Raw genomic sequence first — 17,210 nt, 5'->3', positions numbered from 1 at the left:
CAGTCGATATTCCACGATAACTTGCCGGATGGTTCCACCTAATTAAATAATTTTTTAGCATTCTTTTATTCTCACAAAATCTACATATCAATTTCAAAATGTAATATAAAATTTACCTCGTTACGAGTGGGAATGTATATGGGTGGTTCACTCGATGACGTAGAAATGGAAAGCGAAACCGTGCCCATGATTGCAGTAGTGACATGCAACCTCCGATTTTTGCTCTCCTCGGTTTGGTCGCCCCGCACATCTCCCGATATAATGTTGCCAAGACGGCAGACCCCCAACTAAATTCACCGGCTGCTCTAAAATCAACGAGTTTTAGCAGCCACCTTAGATGTACACGGCTCCGTGATGTGTCGGCCATGAGATAGCCTCCAATTATTTGAAGAATGTATGATCGAGCATATCGGATTCTTTCAATCTCGGTTGAATTTTCATTCAGACTGGGGAAGGTGGCACGTAACCAGCCTATCTCCACCTTACCTCCATCCATTTTATCCGGAACGGTGCCCAAAAGCTCGTAGCACACCGCCTCCCAATTGCTAGATTGGGCAGACCCGGTCACTAGGTACCCATCCACCGGCAATCTCAAATGCAGATGGACATCTTCTAGAGTGATAGTGCACTCTCCACATGGAAGATGAAATGTGTGCGTCTCAGGTCTCCACCTCTCGATCAACGCACTGATCAGTTTCGGCTCCAACTTGCATCCCGCCTACTGTCGCCACGTGCCAAAATCCCGCTTCCGCAGTAGTTCTCTACTAAAGTGATGGAGCATGCATATTCGAATATTGCATTCCAATACCCGATCTTGACCTTTTATAACAAAAAATATATTAATAAATATCTAAAATACATAAATAAAAATATCTTTAAAAATTTAAAATTTAAATTTAATACTTACCATGTTCATTTGCTCCACCGATATGTGATTCCTATCAAGACGAATCAATGATCCGCCATTGTTGAAAATATTAAAAATTTTAAAATTATTTAAAAAAATAAAAATTTTAAAATTTTCTTAAAAATGAAATTTAATGGAAAAGAAATTTAATATGGATTTGGAGATTTTTGAAGGAAATTGAGAGGATTTTGGAAGGAATTTGAGAGTTTGAGAGAATTTTGGAAGGAAATTGATAGAAATTTTGAAGGAATTGAGAGAAATTTTGAAAGGAATTGAAAGAATTTTTGAAAGAAATTGATATTGAATTTGTTTGTGAAAATAAAAGGGTGGGGGTTTATATAGTAAAAAAATTTTGACCGTTGGGGGGCAACGGTCAATTTTTGACCGTTGAGCCTTTATTCACGCTGCAGCGTCCACATCGCGTCCACGTCGGTAGCGACTGCCGACGTGGAAGGAAATCGCTCCCTTGAGGGCGCGATTTCCTTCCACGTCAGAAGGTCGCGCTGACGTGGACGCGACCTTCTGCCCCGTCCCCTGACATCGCTCCGACGTGGCGCGATTTTAGGGGAAATGGCCCAGTCCGGTAAATAATTAAAAAACCGGCCTATTTAGGTAATTTTATAAAAAAATTGGCTTTTTTTGGTAAATCCCTCCAATAGGAAAAGGAAACTAACTTTTAGTCAATTTTGATGACAACACTATGGTGGGAAAAAGCCTTGTGTGGCAGTGGGGTTTTCTTTAGTAGCAAAACAGGGATATTAGTCATGTCTTGCGAAAATGTTTCCCAGCTATGTCGGTATGGTCCTCTCTTATTATACTGGAAAGAATATGGACTTTCAGGAATGGTTACAAGTAAATATCCAACAGCCATCATACTTTCCAATGAAGTCGGATGATTGGGACACATTATTCGGTATATTATGTTAGTGTTTATCACTCAAACGAAACTCAATTTTATTTAATTTGGTGGATTATGAACAAGAAAGCACCATTGAGAAGGGCCGCTGTTTGTGCAAAGAGTTCATTGGTGCTAGCGCTAGTATGAGAGCACAACAATCACTAGGACGCAGCAAAGAATGTCGTGGCATAACCTGGGAAAAGCCTGAGCATGGGGTGGCTGAAGATAAACGCAGATGGGGAGAGAAATACTATATCCGGACAGACAACTGCTGATGGTTGTATAAGGGATCATAGGGGAAGATGGGTTATTGGATCTAGTCGGAATATTGGGGTCTGTTCGGTAATGGATGCTGAGCTATGGGGCGCAAATGATGGGTTGGTGCAAGCTTGGCAGCTAAAAGCTTCTCATGTAGTGCTGGAGTTGGACAGCCTTCAAGTCATTCGATTAATACAGGAACCTTATGGAGCCGGGGCCACCAATGCCTTGGTACGAGGAATACGGGCAATGATGAAATGGAATTGGATAGTGCAGCTTACCCATGTCTATCGATAAGAAAATCGTGTAGCGCATGCATTAGTATCCGGTACTTAAGATCGATTTCTAGGATTCAATGTATTTTTACAACCGTCGGATGAAGCTATCATCCACTTAATAATGATAAAGTTGAATTTTATCTTTATGTTTGAATTTTTATATTAATATTTTAAGGATTCAATTAGAATATTTTAAACTTTGAGAACCAAATTAAAATTTGGGCTATAATTTCAAGATGTATCGCGAATTAACCCTATTGTTTAATTTCTCTCTCTTTTTGGTTCTGCAGCTGCCGCCCTCTTTCTCCATTAAAATTAATTTATATCTTCAAATCACAAACCAACGTTGATAGGCTACTCGTTATCTCTATTTCGATTTTGTTATAGGTTTTGATATGGTCATGCCCAGATTTGTTCGTCCCAAAGAAGGAGATAGCGAGTCAAGCCCAGACCTTTATGTGGCAAACTGTGGCCCTGCGGTGGGACTTCAATTTGACACCATCGCATCTGCGTTTAGCTCCTTTGGGGAGGTCAAAGGTGTGTACGCAGCTGATGAAAGTGGTGCTCGTGTTATTGTCTCTTTTCTTGAACCAGCCTCTGCTCACTCTGCTTTCATTGCCTTGAATGACCGCCCTTGCCCTCACCTTGGAGGCCGCTCTTTACACATCCGTCATTCCATTTTGCAACCACCGTCTTCCAGGGTCTGCCACTCTCTCCTCTGTCGTTTTTTTTCCCTTTGTAATTTCTGCTGATACTAATATATGTGCCCATTATTTACACTTAGGGAATGGCGTCTGTTCCAGTCTCGCTAAACGCTTCGGATTTAAATATTCCAGGACTCTATTTGTTCCATGACTTCATCAGTGCTGTGGAAGAGGAGGTTAGAACTTAGGTGTCCTTGGCTTTTTTTACTGATTTGTTCTTTTATTTTTTATTTATTCCATGATGTATGAACTGCCTAATGTCCTTTGTTTCTTTTCAGCAATTGCTTCAAGCAGTTGATACTGGATCTTGGATTAGTCTTTCCAAACGGAGGGTTCAGCACTATGGATATAAATTTTGTTATGATGTAAGTGCTCACTATTGTTGCTCTCTCTTCTTCTAATTTTCACTCTGTACCATTAGTCCAAATGTAGTTTTTAGAAGAACTTTAGAAGGTTTCATATTGGGCTCCTGGGAAAAGAAGTTTGTTGCCTGAGGTTACGAGGATATTCTCTTCTACTCTACCAAGCACACTCCAAATTCATTTTCTTTCCACTTTTCCACGCAACCAAGCACAGTAAACGAATTTGGAGTGTGCTTGGTAGGGAAGAAAAGTGAGGAAAAAAAATAGAAGATTATCATTTTCCATCCTAATGCATAGAAACCAGTCCTTCTAAATTGGAATGATGAGAGGAGAGAAAATGAGAGAGAAGTGTATGTTAGTTCAAAATTATTTTTTTTTCAAATGTTTTATTTTCTTTCCTTTCATTTTCAACTCCACCAAGCAATTGATAAAGAAAATAATTTTTTCTTTCCCTTTTTCCATCTTTCCTACCAAGCACACCTATGGAAAGAAAAATTATATTTTCCGTCTTCTTTTTCTACCCTTCAGTTTTCCATCTTTCCACTCCACCAAGCAAAGCACTAGTGTTATTGAGCTTCGAATGATTGGTCTAGAAGAAATATACATTTATGAATGTGTTTCTCAGTAAATGCTGTTTGCTAACTCCTGATACCAGTATAAAACATAAATTGCTTTATGATCTGGTAATCTGCTGGTTATAATCTAAGAATTATGGAACTCCTAAAGCCCTCTCTAACCCCCTATATATCCATTCTATGTTACAGACTAGGAATGTTGATACAAAGCAGCATTTGGGTGCACTTCCATCATTTGTTTCCTTTATACTCGAGCGGATTTCATTATCTCCAGACATTCCTGAAAAACTGGATTTGGACCAATTGACGGTATGTAGTAGCAAGTTCCTTCCCACTTCTTTCTATTTACTGTCCTGTAAATAGACCAAAGGTTTCATGTTTTGATTTGAAAGGGGGAAAAAAACTTGAGCCCTATGTCATGGTTATAGACATACAGCTTGGGCCTAGGGGGATGATGTTAGCAAGACTGAAGATCAGTAATGACCTTACAGGTTAATGAATACCCACCTGGGGTGGGCTTGTCCCCGCACATAGACACTCACTCAGCATTTGAAGGGTTAATTTTCAGCCTTTCACTAGCAGGGCCTTGCATTATGGAGTTCAGAAGATACACAGCAGGTTCATGGGCTCCTAAAACTGCCTCTATAAGTGACACGGAAGTTGAAAATCCTAATAGTTGCTCGGAGGTTTCTAGGAAGGCTATCTATCTTCCTCCTCGGTCAATGCTTCTTCTATCTGGGGAGGCACGATGCGCTTGGCATCATTATATTCCACATCATAAGGTAAGCTTTATGATTAGATGATTACTGAATACTTTCGTCTGTGCAAGTTTCTCTTTTAGAGGTTATGAAATCTTAGTTTTACTGTTGCCATCATAAACCCAATGATTACGGCTATGAAATGAATTGTCGTGAAAACTAAAAATAGGAAAAAGAGACAGAGAGTTGAGTGGAGTGGAAAACCAAATCTTCCAAGTAGTGTTAACCAAGGTTAAGCTTCAAATCTCTTGCATATATGTGTTTGGCCTTTTGGATTGAGAAGTCTTCAGAGTTTATCAATGCTTCACGCTTGTGGAACTTAATAGTAGATCACTCCTAATATTCTGATGCTTGGACTATGATGAAAATTTTAAAGAGTGACTAGATATACGTTGAGGGTAAAAGTGGGATGTAGATAGTGGCACAGTGTGACACTATGACCACTATTTTGCTGTTTCAGTTCTCTCCACTGCCAGTATTAGCTGTAGTTGACTGGATAGCATTAGTTATGTCCACAACTGTAATAAACATGTCGCAATCAAAAACGTGTCCATGACTGCAACTTAAATCCCTAGGTAAAGTGATTCCATGATATTTCATTTGGTGATGGATAATGTTTGAGCATTTAGACTTACCACCTAGGGTTTGTTAGCTCTATGTTCAGGTTTTAAATGTATATGGCTGCATTGCAAAGGCATGAACCTTATGAAGGGAAGCACATCATTATCCTTTTGACAGATATACAGGCAGAATTTTGAGAGGCTTGTGGTGTGATTTGGAGAGAAACTTAAGGGGAATCTTGAAATCACTAACATTCCTTCTTGCTGCTGCTTGAGTTGAGATTTTCATGCCAATTATGAGGTTTTATTCTTTTACGTCTTTTGAAGAAAATAATACCTTGGTGATCAGGTCATAAGAAAGTACCGTAATTTCTGTGACTGTTAAATATTTTATAACTTGGTGAGTAAGGTATCTTTGGATGGCATATCAGCTTTCCAAGGATTGCATTCAAACATTTTTGTATTGTTATCATCATCTGTGAATGTTAAAAGGTCCATTAATGCACAATTTGCAGATTGACAAGGTGAATGAAACAATGATCAGAAGGGGTTCGAGAAGAGTATCTTTCACATTTCGTAAGGTTTGTAAGATTTAGGCTTTGGAGAAGTAGTTGTGGCATTGTTTATATCATTACCTTAATTCATGAAGAGGTCACTAGATTTTTTAGGATGGAGACTTGAAAACCATCTTCCTTGGGTGCAGGTGAGAAGAGGACCTTGCCAATGCGAATTTCCCCAATACTGTGACTCTCAATCCCAAACATAGGGAGGAGGCTTTTGTTGTGCTACATAACAATGTTGATGTTGAATGGGAGCACAGTTGATGTTGAATGGGTGTTGTGCTCGGAGGGAAAATTTTGCATTGCAAAACCAAGGAATTGTACCATTAAAGTAGAAACTTCTGATTTAAGGCACATGCATGGTCAATGGATGATCAAACCTTGATGAGTGTTATGAAATACAATGTTTTTTTCTCTCCCACGATGAGATCCCCCTAACAATATTTACTGGATTCCGGCAATGTTATCCATAATACCATACCTTGAGGTGACTAATCACTAATTACATGATGAAAAGAGCACAGAAAATACAACCAGCCCAAATTCAGTATAGTCTCTGATAGAAGCCTAACAACCTACAGTCCTACACCTTTCATGTTAACATTGTTACCTTACAGTCCAAACTGGTACTACTTTGTATGTGTAAAGAAAGAGCAAAATCCACCGTCATCATCAGGGCACTAGATCACCCGTGATATCTCCTGCTATGCATATTTACCAAAAAATTTAATTAGAAAAGAAAACTTTGCACACAGTAAAGACAACAATAATTCCATGACCATTTATGTACAGTGTTTAAGCTGAACATCCTAAGGCTATTCAACGATAAAGTCAAATTGGCATCTTAATGTTCATTTCTAATCATTTAAATTATAACCTAGCTGTCAAATATGGAAATTTCATTTCTAGCTTTTGAGAACACCGTATTATATGTAAGAAAATGGAGTAAAATAGAACTAAGAAACCCATTTCATTGAGTCACTTAAAAAGATAGAGAGTAAACTTCATTATTCTTACCATGCATGCATTTAATGAAGTAATCCAAATCTGGGAGACATATTACTCCTTGAACCAAAGGGGATGGCTGTTGATAGACAAAGAATGAAAAGTGGCGACGATCAGGGTCATTTCTCGGCTTGGCTGTCTCAATTATTCTCAAGCACCCTTCTTTGTCATAACATGAAAGTGTATTCTCACCAGCAACCTTCAATCCTCGATCCCAGACTGAATTGAGAACCTGTGGCAGTAAGTTAGAACCTTCAGAATTATATTGCCAATAATAATGGATTAAGGGATTTAATCAGATCAAATCAGTCTGGCGTCTGCTGTGGCCTTATATAGTATTAGAAGAGGCTCTACACCTATTACTGCTTAACCTAGCAGTTAAGACTTGAGAGTCTAAAGCACAATATTAGAAATTAACTTCAGAAAATGATATACTGAGGGCAAGTGATTGATCACTTGTCTAGTTCAATAAGCTAGCAGGTAAAAGCAAGTATCAGGAAATCACGGTAGTTCACTCCAACATAATACTTTACTCTTTTAATCCAACAGTTGGCTATCACGGTATAAGCGTCAGTTTATTTACTGCCCCCTTTTAATCCACATCATAGGGCCATTTATCTTAGCGAGTCTCAAGTGATGTTATTTCCAGATTTGTGTGTAGTAACTTAACATTCAAGTTGAACATTTTCACATGCTACCAACTAGTTTGAGGCTAGATACTTGATACACTATGGGTGAAAAGTATTCATGCAAACTTGCCTATCCTTAATATTGAAGGCTAGCCAGGATGCAACTAAAAGGCAAAGAACTAATTTTAGCATTAAAAACTCTTCAATAGATGACAGAGGAAAGACGTCTGTAGCTTAAAAGTAATCAAGGAAGTCATAGGACACCAGAAAGACTCACTTGCCAACTCAAACCTTCTGGATCAGCAAATGCTTCATCATTTTCATAACTACAAATCTGCAACCCATAGCATACAAACTTCACTGTCACAGAGTGTTTCTTTAAAACCTCAAAAACTGGAGAATATCCATCCTGATTGGTAGGGTTATAATATCCTGCTGTCAGCTCTGCCGCATGACTGGAAGTCTTGTACCACCAATAAACTGCAGGTATCTGCATATTAGAATAAAAAATTAATCCTTCGTACTTTCTAATATCTTGTAAGCTCTAATCAAATATCACCTTCAAGAGCCAGCCACGGACAATAATGACATTCATTCAGTTCAAAAAACTAAGCAGGCCATACATCAGAACTTTTATACATAACCAGAGTTTAACATATGAAATTATTCAATCTGCAAGGAAGTAATTAAAAATGCACTGCGAATCACCTAATTTGTCTAATCCATTTAGATTTGGAACCAGTAAATGACCAGGATACAATAAAGCATGGGATCTAGGTTCAGTGTTAGAAGGGAGTTGACAGAAAATTACACTTAATTGCATGAAAAGTAATTAAAAGTACACGATCAACATACTATTTATTAACAAGGAGTCAAAGAATGACAAGTCAAGCAGTGAACAGTATAAAAGGTAAAGCTAGCTTATCTTTTGTACACTACTTGCATACCTTAACAATAATCTTGGTCTCCTCAAAAGCAAGATTTGCTAGAGACAAGACATTATCCGCATGGTCCATTAGTGCCTGGGCATACCAATGGAGGAAAAAACGCCCATAGTAGCTATCATAATCACCCCGTTCACAAAAGAATCCCGTTTCATGTGGCCTAGAATTATAATGACCAGCATTATCAGGTCCCCTAGCCCAGAAAGAGTGCCCACGCAATTTAGCAGCTCTCTGTAGATGTTGTTGTAAATATTTATCGTAACACTGGACAGATTTGATGGTATCAGGAAAATATTGCATACAGGCATATGCAAGCAAATCCTCAACTAAAGATATTGATCACATATAGAGAGAATGCCAAATTTTCATATGCAGTACAATAAATAACCATAAAACACGCTATATGAGCATAATATATAGTACCAGGTCCAGAAGAGAATGAGCTGGTTTAACAATTTATGAGTTCATTCTTCTTTTAACACACTATATGAGCATAAAATATAGTACCAGGTCCAGAAGAGAATAAGCTGGTTTAACAATTTATGAGTTCATTCTTCTTTTAACTTGGGGAAGCATATCTATTTGATAACTGGGCTTGACTTGAAGAATATTTAGACTTGTATGTACATCATACACTAATGAGTTAAGAAAGCTAAATTTAACAAATTTAACACTCTTTGAGTTTCTTTTTTAAATTTATTCATATAACTTGCATATAATATACGAATATACATGTAAGCAAGTATTCTAACTTGAGCTTGATCTTAATGTTAGCTTGATTATAATTGAACCTAACATTGTTGAGATCAGGTAGCTTGACTGCATTTTCAGGTTGAACCTATTTATGGCATATCATTTGGATAACAGAGGAGATTGATCCAACTGTGTTTTAGAATTCACACCCAAACCTGCATATGTTAGATACAGAAAAGAAACAGAAACATTGAAACACATAGGAGTTAAAGTTAACAGATACCTGAAACTCACCGATGCCAGGATACCTCCATCCCATCCTTTCTGAGAAAGAGGGATACCTCAACTCTCCAGATGGTCCAAGTCCAATCTCCACTGCAGAAATAAGACCCTCTGCAAACAAATCGTCAAACTCTGTCCTGAAGCTTCTCATGAAATCAAAATAGACCTGCAAATAAATGACAATAACACTAGGAAAGACAATCAGTATAAGCAAGACAATCAATATAAGCAAGAGTTACCTGAATAAGTTTTTGGTTACATGCATCAAAAGATTAATGTGATACACATTACTTTGGATGAAAGAGAAAGGGGAAAAGAGATCAAACTATGTTGAAAGATGTAGAAGAGGAATAGTTTCCACTTGTAATTGGTTAAAACTTAAAACACTGATGGATAGACAAACTACCTTTTCCAACCCATTGAGATGATGAGGCTGGACGTAACTACAAAAATATAATTGCATAGAAAAAATTATCAGTTTTTCAGTACCTCAACACCAGTTCTTCCATTCAAAACACGTTCTTTGTCAATTCCCCAAGATAAAAATTCAGTCGTCCTCCTTCCTTCACGATCAGTAAAGAAGATATCCTGGTTTTCTTTTCCTATCTCCAAAATCCAGTTTGGTAGGGAGATCAGTACATCAGCAGAATCAGTTCTCCCATACTCATGAAATGCCATTACAACCTTCAAAAGTGAATAAGAAACTTTAAGACAGATGCTTCCATATAAGCTAAAGACCACCAATAGAATACTCCAACAAATGCAGAATAAAAGTTTAGATATGTCAACCACTTTCTGATTTGAGAAGAAAATACAAGTAAAAAAAATTAGAAATGCATGGATAAAAACCAATGAAACTTTTGAAACAGAAAGCATTACGTCACATGTAAAAAAGTGCTTAGTAAAGAATGGACTCAAAAATGAAGATACTTAAACTGAAACAGGCAGACGTCATTAGACACGTTCCTTCAGAATTCCTAAAAAGTTTCATTATATAGATGTTAAGAGGATGTAATTCATACAGAAACAGTCTTGAAAGTCATTTCCCACTACTGCATCAACTCTCAAATAATGTTAAACATCAACAGCGAGAGAGTAAAGAAAGGAAGAGAGAAAATGCAACTTTATTTAGTTGAAAGCCACCTGTATCTTCATCTTGAACTCTCGGATATAGTTAAATAATTCCCGGTAGCCAGACCAGACATACTTCTGTGGATTCCAACACTCAACAATTCCCCACCAACAATCTACAATGACTCCATCTACATTTAAGGAGTTCATATGACTTAGCTCTTGTCTAACACCATCAGGATCAGCCAACTGACAGAAGTTGTTGATGACACCTGTCTGCCAAAGAATAGAAAAGAGTTAAATTTCCACAAAGAGAATTTGAAAGTCAATGTGAAAATTAACAAGCCATGACAAGAACTGTGCATCTCAAACTCTCAATTAGAATATCAAAGACCAAGCCTCACCGAAAGCTTTACATAAACAGGGACATATTGGGTGCCTGTAAAGTCATTATCGTGCTCCGTTGAATGAACATCTTGTATAAGCTGCTTCAATGAATCACCATATCAGATATATATTTATAACGTCAAACGATTCAAAGTACAGGGAAATTTGAAAAACATAGATGATGGCAGGTAAAGCAACAATTGGTATCTATCATTTGAATAATATGAAGATGTAACCACATTCATTTTTAATCTTAAATTATGGCTATAATCCTAGAACAAATTACTCTAACAAATCATAATAGTGACATTATTATTTGTAAAACACAGACAGATTGCAACTCAAAAAGCAGAGGGATGAAGAAAAAGAAAGGAAGAATAAGAAGCAATCAATATGTAGCTCAAAATTTACCTGATCTGCCTCCAGGCACTCAACTGAGTTGATGGGACTCGTACTCGGATATTTCTCACTCCGTGTATCTCTCTCAGCTATAACAACGGAATCAAGAGATGCTGGAGACAAACTGTCATCAATTCTGACAACAGGTTGCTGACAGTCTAACGTTGCTTTAACAGAGCAATTCTGCAAAGAAGTAGCCGTTAGTGGACTTTCACCTGACCTCACCGGAAATGCTCCCTGAGCATTATCAATGTCAAAACACAATCGTCATAAAGATAAATCAAGCACTGTGCACATAAAGTAACACCCAGTAAAGCATTTACAATATGGATGTCCAGAGAAATTATCAGGATACTGACTAGAGCAAAGAATGAAAAGCTATTAAAAGCCACAAGAAGCAAACTTCAACCATAGGCGCCACTCCAGTGGCTCAAGGGCTAATTAGATTTTTTTATATCTATCCAAACCATGCTTGAAACTGACACTATTTGATTCCATAAGATTAGCATATACCAAGTGCGTAGAATGAACATTATGGTTCGGGAAAACAGCTTAAATGACATATCGAAGCTGACCTAGATAACGATGTATTCATCCCACTTAAGAAATTGAGAACTGTAGCAAATTATTACTAATTGCCTAGACATTATAGTCATATTTTCAAGTAAATTAATTTTTGTTCGGTAAGTTGTTGGACTGGACAGAGCTAAAGGAAACCAACTAAGGGTGAAATAACTGGCCTCATGATATTCAAATATTCGAAGCCCCCCCCCCTTCCCAACAAAGCTGTCAGTAAACTTTATGCTTGGAGAAGAAGAGGAGAGATTCGAAATAATAAAGGAATCAATCAGCATTAGCAGGCACCTTTATAGAGAGAGAGAGAGAGAGAAAGAGTAATTTAGTAGTTCAAGAGAAAACGAACCAAATGTTGTTGATGTTGGGGAGGTGGAGAGTGCCTGTAAGTAGTGCCGTCGGGCTCAACGGTCCAACCAGCCTCACGGGCCAAGGCGGCTAGCACATCGTTCATATCAGCACGCGCGGGAAGAGGGAAATTACCGTATTGTCTCAAGCCGGCCAGCATACGGCTAGTGATGGCTCGCCTGTGCCGTTCCCGAAGCTTCGTCCTCTCTTTTTCTTTCTCTCTCTCACGTTTGCCCTTGCCGGAAGAGGCAGTGGATGCGCCGGCAGATCCAGAGGGAGTGCCGGTGGGGCTCACAGAGGCAGCAGCCGCAGCGGCGGTTGCAGCGAACCCGCGGGGTCGCCGAGGCTGAGGCTGGGGCTGGGGTTGGGACTCCATGGATGGGATCTAGCTTGGAGGATTTAGGAATTTTGCATAAATTATATTTGTGTTTCTTTAGGTTGGGAGTCAGGCAGTCAGTGTGGTGGCCACCGTCATCATCGTCATCCTCGAGCTTTACACTTCAAATCAACTCCCTTCTCGCTCTCTGTCTTCCACACACACTCTTCCCATTTCTGATCTCTCCCACTACGACTGCGTTTTTACTTTTTAGTTTTTACTTTCTTCCGTACTAAAGTTTGCCATTACATTTTAAGTGCCTTCAAAACCTTCTCGTTTTTTTAATTATTAACTAAAACCATAAATGATGGTAGAAGTATAAAGAAAAAGAAATATTAGAAAAAAAAAGAAAGTTAATTTTTGTAGGTTAAATTAATGAGGAATTTTATATTTTTATTAAAAAATTTATTTATTTGTATTAATCTATTTTTAATGTAATTTATATGGACTAATTTAACTAATTTTTAATAAAAATAAAATGTAATTTAATCTGACTTTTAAAAATCAGATACTACTTTTATCATAGACAATGCTAAACCCATTAGTTTCGAAATGAAATAAAATAAAATGACAATTTTGGAGATCATTTATCATGCATATTTTATGTATTTATATATTTCATTATTTTTATTAAAATTTATTTCAAATGAATAAATGTATGATTTTGAATTTGTAATGTTTATATATTTAATCTAAATTTTATAAATAAATAATTTATATTAATTATTTAAAAGTATTTAAAATATATATTTTACATATCAAAATATTAATAATGAATTATAATAAATTATTTTTATGTTTTATAAAAATTGTAATATTAATGAAATTTAATATCATTCAAATGCATGTTTTTTATTTTAGAAAAAAAGGGTGAGCTTTTCTTAAAAGGAAAAAAATAAAAGTGAACAAAATTTAATTTGATTCGAGAAAATAAAATGTTTTTAAATTTTGAGTTAATCAAATCGAGATATTTGATTTTCTTGAATTTAGTTCAAGTTGAATTTTACGATTCGAATAATAAATTGGTCCATTTAGTGTAAATACCCTTTAAATCTCTAATAGTTTCAAAAAATATTAAATTGGTCCATTTTAAAAATTCAAATGAATTATTTATAATTTCCCAAAATTTTATAAGAAATATATATATATACTTAAATTAAATAAGATGTTAAATTATAAATTTTTAATATTTTAAAATAATAAATTTAAGACTTTAACCATAGAAATTAACAAATCAAGATTATTATATTAAATTTTCTCTCTCTCTTTCTTTACTCTAAAGGAGTTTTCAAATAAATATGGTATTAAATTTATGTGTTTTAACTTAAAATTTAGTCATATTGTCAATAATATTTAAATATGGCTAGTTTATTTTTAAAATTTAACTCAATCAAATTTATTCAACTTGATTCGATTTTTTAGATCAAATTAGAATGATAAAATTGGACTCCTCAACTTTAACTCAAAATTGTTTTTATTCGATTCAATCGAATGCTCACCCCTAATACTAAACACCTAAATCTTAAACAAAACTTTTTAAATGCACACTTTTATAACACTTTTCAAAAGCAATGTATAATAGCCTGTTTTTAGTGGTGCCGGAAAAGGTGGGTTCAGAACCCTGTTTTTCGATGATCGAATCTGCAAATATTATTAATTAATATTTACGGGTATAATATAGTATTATATTAACTTTCGGTCCAGTAATTTTGTTGAATGGTTAGTAATTAATGCATAAAGACTAAATCATAAAATTTAATCGCTATTGATTTTATTAGTTAAAAGGTTTAAACAATAATTATTTAGGGGTTTAAATGAAAATTAAACTATTTTAAATTATGGTGGACGGTTAATGTATATTATTTAGTGAATGTTTGTCAATCTTTTTAATGTTAAATTTTGTTTTAATTATATTAAAATATTAAAACAAAAGAAAAAGTGGCCATTTTCATCTTTCTTCCCTTTTCTCCACCAAATCCACCTTGAACCAAGGAAGTTTCGGCCAAGCTTTCTCCCTTGCATGATCAAAATCTAAATCAATAAGTAGATAATCAAGAAAAAGGGAATGTTGCTGATTAGTCTCTACACTTCAACTCGTTAACAGTTTTTGTAGGTAAGTTCACATGGTGTAATTATGTTTGTAAATATATTGGATGTGTTTAAATTATGAAATTGTATATTGTGATTGTATTTTGAATTAATTATAAAATGGTACAAAAGGTAAGGAGTGGACTGAATTGTAAATAAATGATCTAGTGTGTGAAATGTGCCCTATGAACTTAAGATAGGATACAATTGGCATACTAGTAGGGTTATCTGTGCGTTGTACGGGATATTATATGAGATGATACTGATGTAAAAAGAATTCACTATTTAACCCGGAATCCAACATTTGTTGTGGATTACCGAGTCTTGTCTCTACGGAGACCACTGTTACTGATCGTATCTATGGAGACCCTGGTGTGTTCTAGAGGGATGTATTGTTTTATGACATACGATGCCTACGGGCTTAGCACCTCAATGCACAGGTGTGTTTGGGAGTTATCACTCAAACGAGCAATCTGGTGTGTTTTTGATGGCTACTTGCGTATCCGTATCTGTTTAGTATATTTCATTGGGTTAAACGGTTAGTGTAAAAAGAAAATATCTTATTGATAATATGTATTGTATATGAAATGTATATATATGTGACTGGAATGATGAAATGTCTTAAATATGTTCGATGATTCTGATAGAATGACACTAAATGAAAATGTTTTGTATAAATTGACATGTTATAAGTTTATAACTGACAAACTCACCTTACTGACGAGAAATGTCATGTGGTTAGCTAATTCGTTATGTTAGTATAAATTGAGGTGAGTATGAACTTACTAAGCATTTGTAATGTTTACTCTGTTGTGTTTTCTCTATTTGTAGTTGTCTTTTGCAAAATGAGGTGATCAGATCAATTTAGAGCTCACACTATCAAGCCTTCGATTTGGTAGTCTTGTTATCGTACTGCACTTGGTTATGTGGCATGTAAATAGGCAATGTGATGTTCATGTGTACTTACTTTGAATGATGTTGATTTTGAGACCTAAAATGGTAAATGACATGAATGGTTATATGATATGGATGAATGTGTGTACCTTGGCAAATGTTTAACTATAATAGAAGCATATAGATGATCATATTGATAATGAAAGGTTAATTTGAATGATGCAATTGATTAGTATCATAAGTTGAATGGTTGACGAATGTATAAGTTTTAATGTCATGTTTAGGTATCTAAGGGAGGTATAATGAGTTTGGTATTCTTGAATCAATTTATTGTTTTGAAATGGTTTAAGTAGATGGAATCGTTTGGAATGATTTATGCAATCTTGTTGTGTTTTGGTGCCAAATGTGGCATATTAGTTAGACGTTAGGAAAAATAATGAATGATATGTTTTGGCATGGTTTTGAGAATGTTTTAAATATGTTTGGATGATGCTATAAGAACTTTTTTGATATATTTGGATGATTGGTTTGAAACGAGTATCAAATGACCTTAAAATACCAAAAAATAGGATTCATGTCAAGACGTCATGTGGTGGTCATCCTAATGAGAAAAGGCAAGTAATATCACGTTGAGACGAGGAACTCCGTCGTTTCAACAATGCCAAAACAGTGAGTGACGTTGCGACGTCGTGATGTGACAAACTATTTTGGCGACGTCACGACAAGGAACTCCCTCACATCACGACGTCGTTCCGGACTTTTGAAATCTTTGCAATTTAGTCATTTTTTATGCTCGGGTCAACTTAAGAGCTTTCGTAAGCTCGGTTAAGACTCAATTTTAATTATATATTGTATTATGCTCAGAATTATGAAATGAATTAGTGTTTAAATTGAATTAATTGATATGATCTGTATATGATTGCTCTGGTAACTGTAGTAGCACCCTGTAGCTCAAGTCCGACGATCTGACTGAGTAAGGAGTGTTACAAAATGTTAAAACTCTAAGATGTTATTAATTTTTTAAACAATTCAATTAACTTCGCAATTGTTATAAATAAAATAGTATTGATAAATTAAAATATAAAATTAAATCAATATAAAATACAATGGACAAAAAATTGAATTAAAACCTTACATAGCATATACAAATGTCAAAATTAACATTAACACATTACAATTGCATGACGAAACTCGAACATGAATGTTCAAAGACCAAAGGTGTCCACCTCAACCGATAATACAAATGTTGAAATTAAAAATCCACACATCACAATTAAAAGATCATAATATTAACAAATTTGAATATTATTTAAATGTATGTTTTATTTCACAACATCATGTTTAAAGTACACATTTTATTTCTCAAAGTATTTTTAACAATAATATTAAATACTTAAATTTTAAATAAAAAATTTAAAAGTACTTTTTTCATAATATTTTTAAAATACTTTTCAAAAGTAGTAAAAAATTGTCAATTTCTAATAAAATACTATGATAAAATTCATGATAAAATTTCATCACTTATATAAAGGGGTGATTAAATATCTTGTTAAACTATTATTTGATACATATTCAAATCGTGTGAACCAATCCTCTACCTTGTACAAGAAAAAAATACTCTACATTACAAATGTAAAGGCATATCCATTTACAGCAGCAGG

The 17,210-nt window shown here is 35.3% G+C and overlaps 2 protein-coding genes across 10 annotated transcripts; one reads left to right on the top strand and one right to left on the bottom strand.

The window, feature by feature from the left end:
• The first annotated feature begins 2,640 nt into the window (after positions 1-2,640).
• Positions 2,641-6,281, top strand: LOC105764921 (alkylated DNA repair protein ALKBH8 homolog). Of its 6 annotated transcripts, none has more exons than XR_001124751.2 (8): positions 2,641-3,042; positions 3,126-3,221; positions 3,324-3,410; positions 4,172-4,291; positions 4,474-4,764; positions 5,393-5,601; positions 5,816-5,881; positions 6,004-6,281. XR_001124751.2 is itself a non-coding variant. In XM_012583733.2 (7 exons), exons 1-7 carry the CDS (start codon positions 2,737-2,739, stop codon positions 6,064-6,066), a joined length of 1,029 nt encoding a protein of 342 aa, XP_012439187.1. In that variant the 5' UTR covers positions 2,643-2,736; the 3' UTR covers positions 6,067-6,281. The 6 variants fall into 6 exon arrangements, 1 of the variants encoding a protein (XP_012439187.1); XR_001124750.2 differs by having other exon boundaries at positions 5,393-5,700; XR_001124753.2 differs by having other exon boundaries at positions 2,642-3,042; positions 5,479-5,601.
• LOC105764917 (beta-amylase 8) lies at positions 6,221-12,797 on the bottom strand. 4 transcript variants are annotated; one of them, XM_012583726.2, is made up of 10 exons: positions 12,193-12,797; positions 11,283-11,507; positions 10,889-10,969; positions 10,557-10,760; positions 9,903-10,097; positions 9,415-9,579; positions 8,442-8,669; positions 7,772-7,984; positions 6,878-7,097; positions 6,221-6,564 (listed from the first exon to the last, which is right to left on the bottom strand). In XM_012583726.2, exons 1-10 carry the CDS (start codon positions 12,565-12,567, stop codon positions 6,533-6,535), a joined length of 1,938 nt encoding a protein of 645 aa, XP_012439180.1. In that variant the 5' UTR covers positions 12,568-12,797; the 3' UTR covers positions 6,221-6,532. The 4 variants fall into 4 exon arrangements, with proteins under 4 accessions (XP_012439180.1, XP_012439178.1, XP_012439179.1 ...); XM_012583724.2 differs by having other exon boundaries at positions 8,442-8,702; positions 12,193-12,796; XM_012583725.2 differs by having other exon boundaries at positions 6,221-6,561; positions 8,442-8,702; positions 12,193-12,795.
• Between the last annotated feature and the right edge of the window lie 4,413 nt (positions 12,798-17,210).

This window comes from Gossypium raimondii, chromosome 12 (assembly GCF_025698545.1).
Source record: "Gossypium raimondii isolate GPD5lz chromosome 12, ASM2569854v1, whole genome shotgun sequence".
In the NCBI taxonomy this organism is placed as follows: domain Eukaryota; kingdom Viridiplantae; phylum Streptophyta; class Magnoliopsida; order Malvales; family Malvaceae; genus Gossypium; species Gossypium raimondii.
This window is presented reverse-complemented; position numbering and strand designations above follow the sequence as displayed.

What these genes read in the sequence shown, in the direction of transcription:
- LOC105764921 (XM_012583733.2), top strand. Translation starts at nt 2,737, where the DNA reads ATGGTCATGCCCAGATTTGTTCGTCCCAAAGAAGGAGATAGCGAGTCA. An exon ending in TGCAACCACCGTCTTCCAGG is followed by an intron (nt 3,043 to 3,125) that starts GTCTGCCACTCT and finishes ATTTACACTTAG; the next exon opens with GGAATGGCGTCTGTTCCAGT. An exon ending in TATCTTTCACATTTCGTAAG is followed by an intron (nt 5,882 to 6,003) that starts GTTTGTAAGATT and finishes CCTTGGGTGCAG; the next exon opens with GTGAGAAGAGGACCTTGCCA.
- LOC105764917 (XM_012583724.2), bottom strand. Translation starts at nt 12,567, where the DNA reads ATGGAGTCCCAACCCCAGCCCCAGCCTCAGCCTCGGCGACCCCGCGGG. An exon ending in CTGTTTATGTAAAGCTTTCG is followed by an intron (nt 10,761 to 10,888) that starts GTGAGGCTTGGT and finishes ATTCTTTGGCAG; the next exon opens with ACAGGTGTCATCAACAACTT. An exon ending in CTGGCATCGGTGAGTTTCAG is followed by an intron (nt 8,703 to 9,414) that starts GTATCTGTTAAC and finishes AAATCTGTCCAG; the next exon opens with TGTTACGATAAATATTTACA.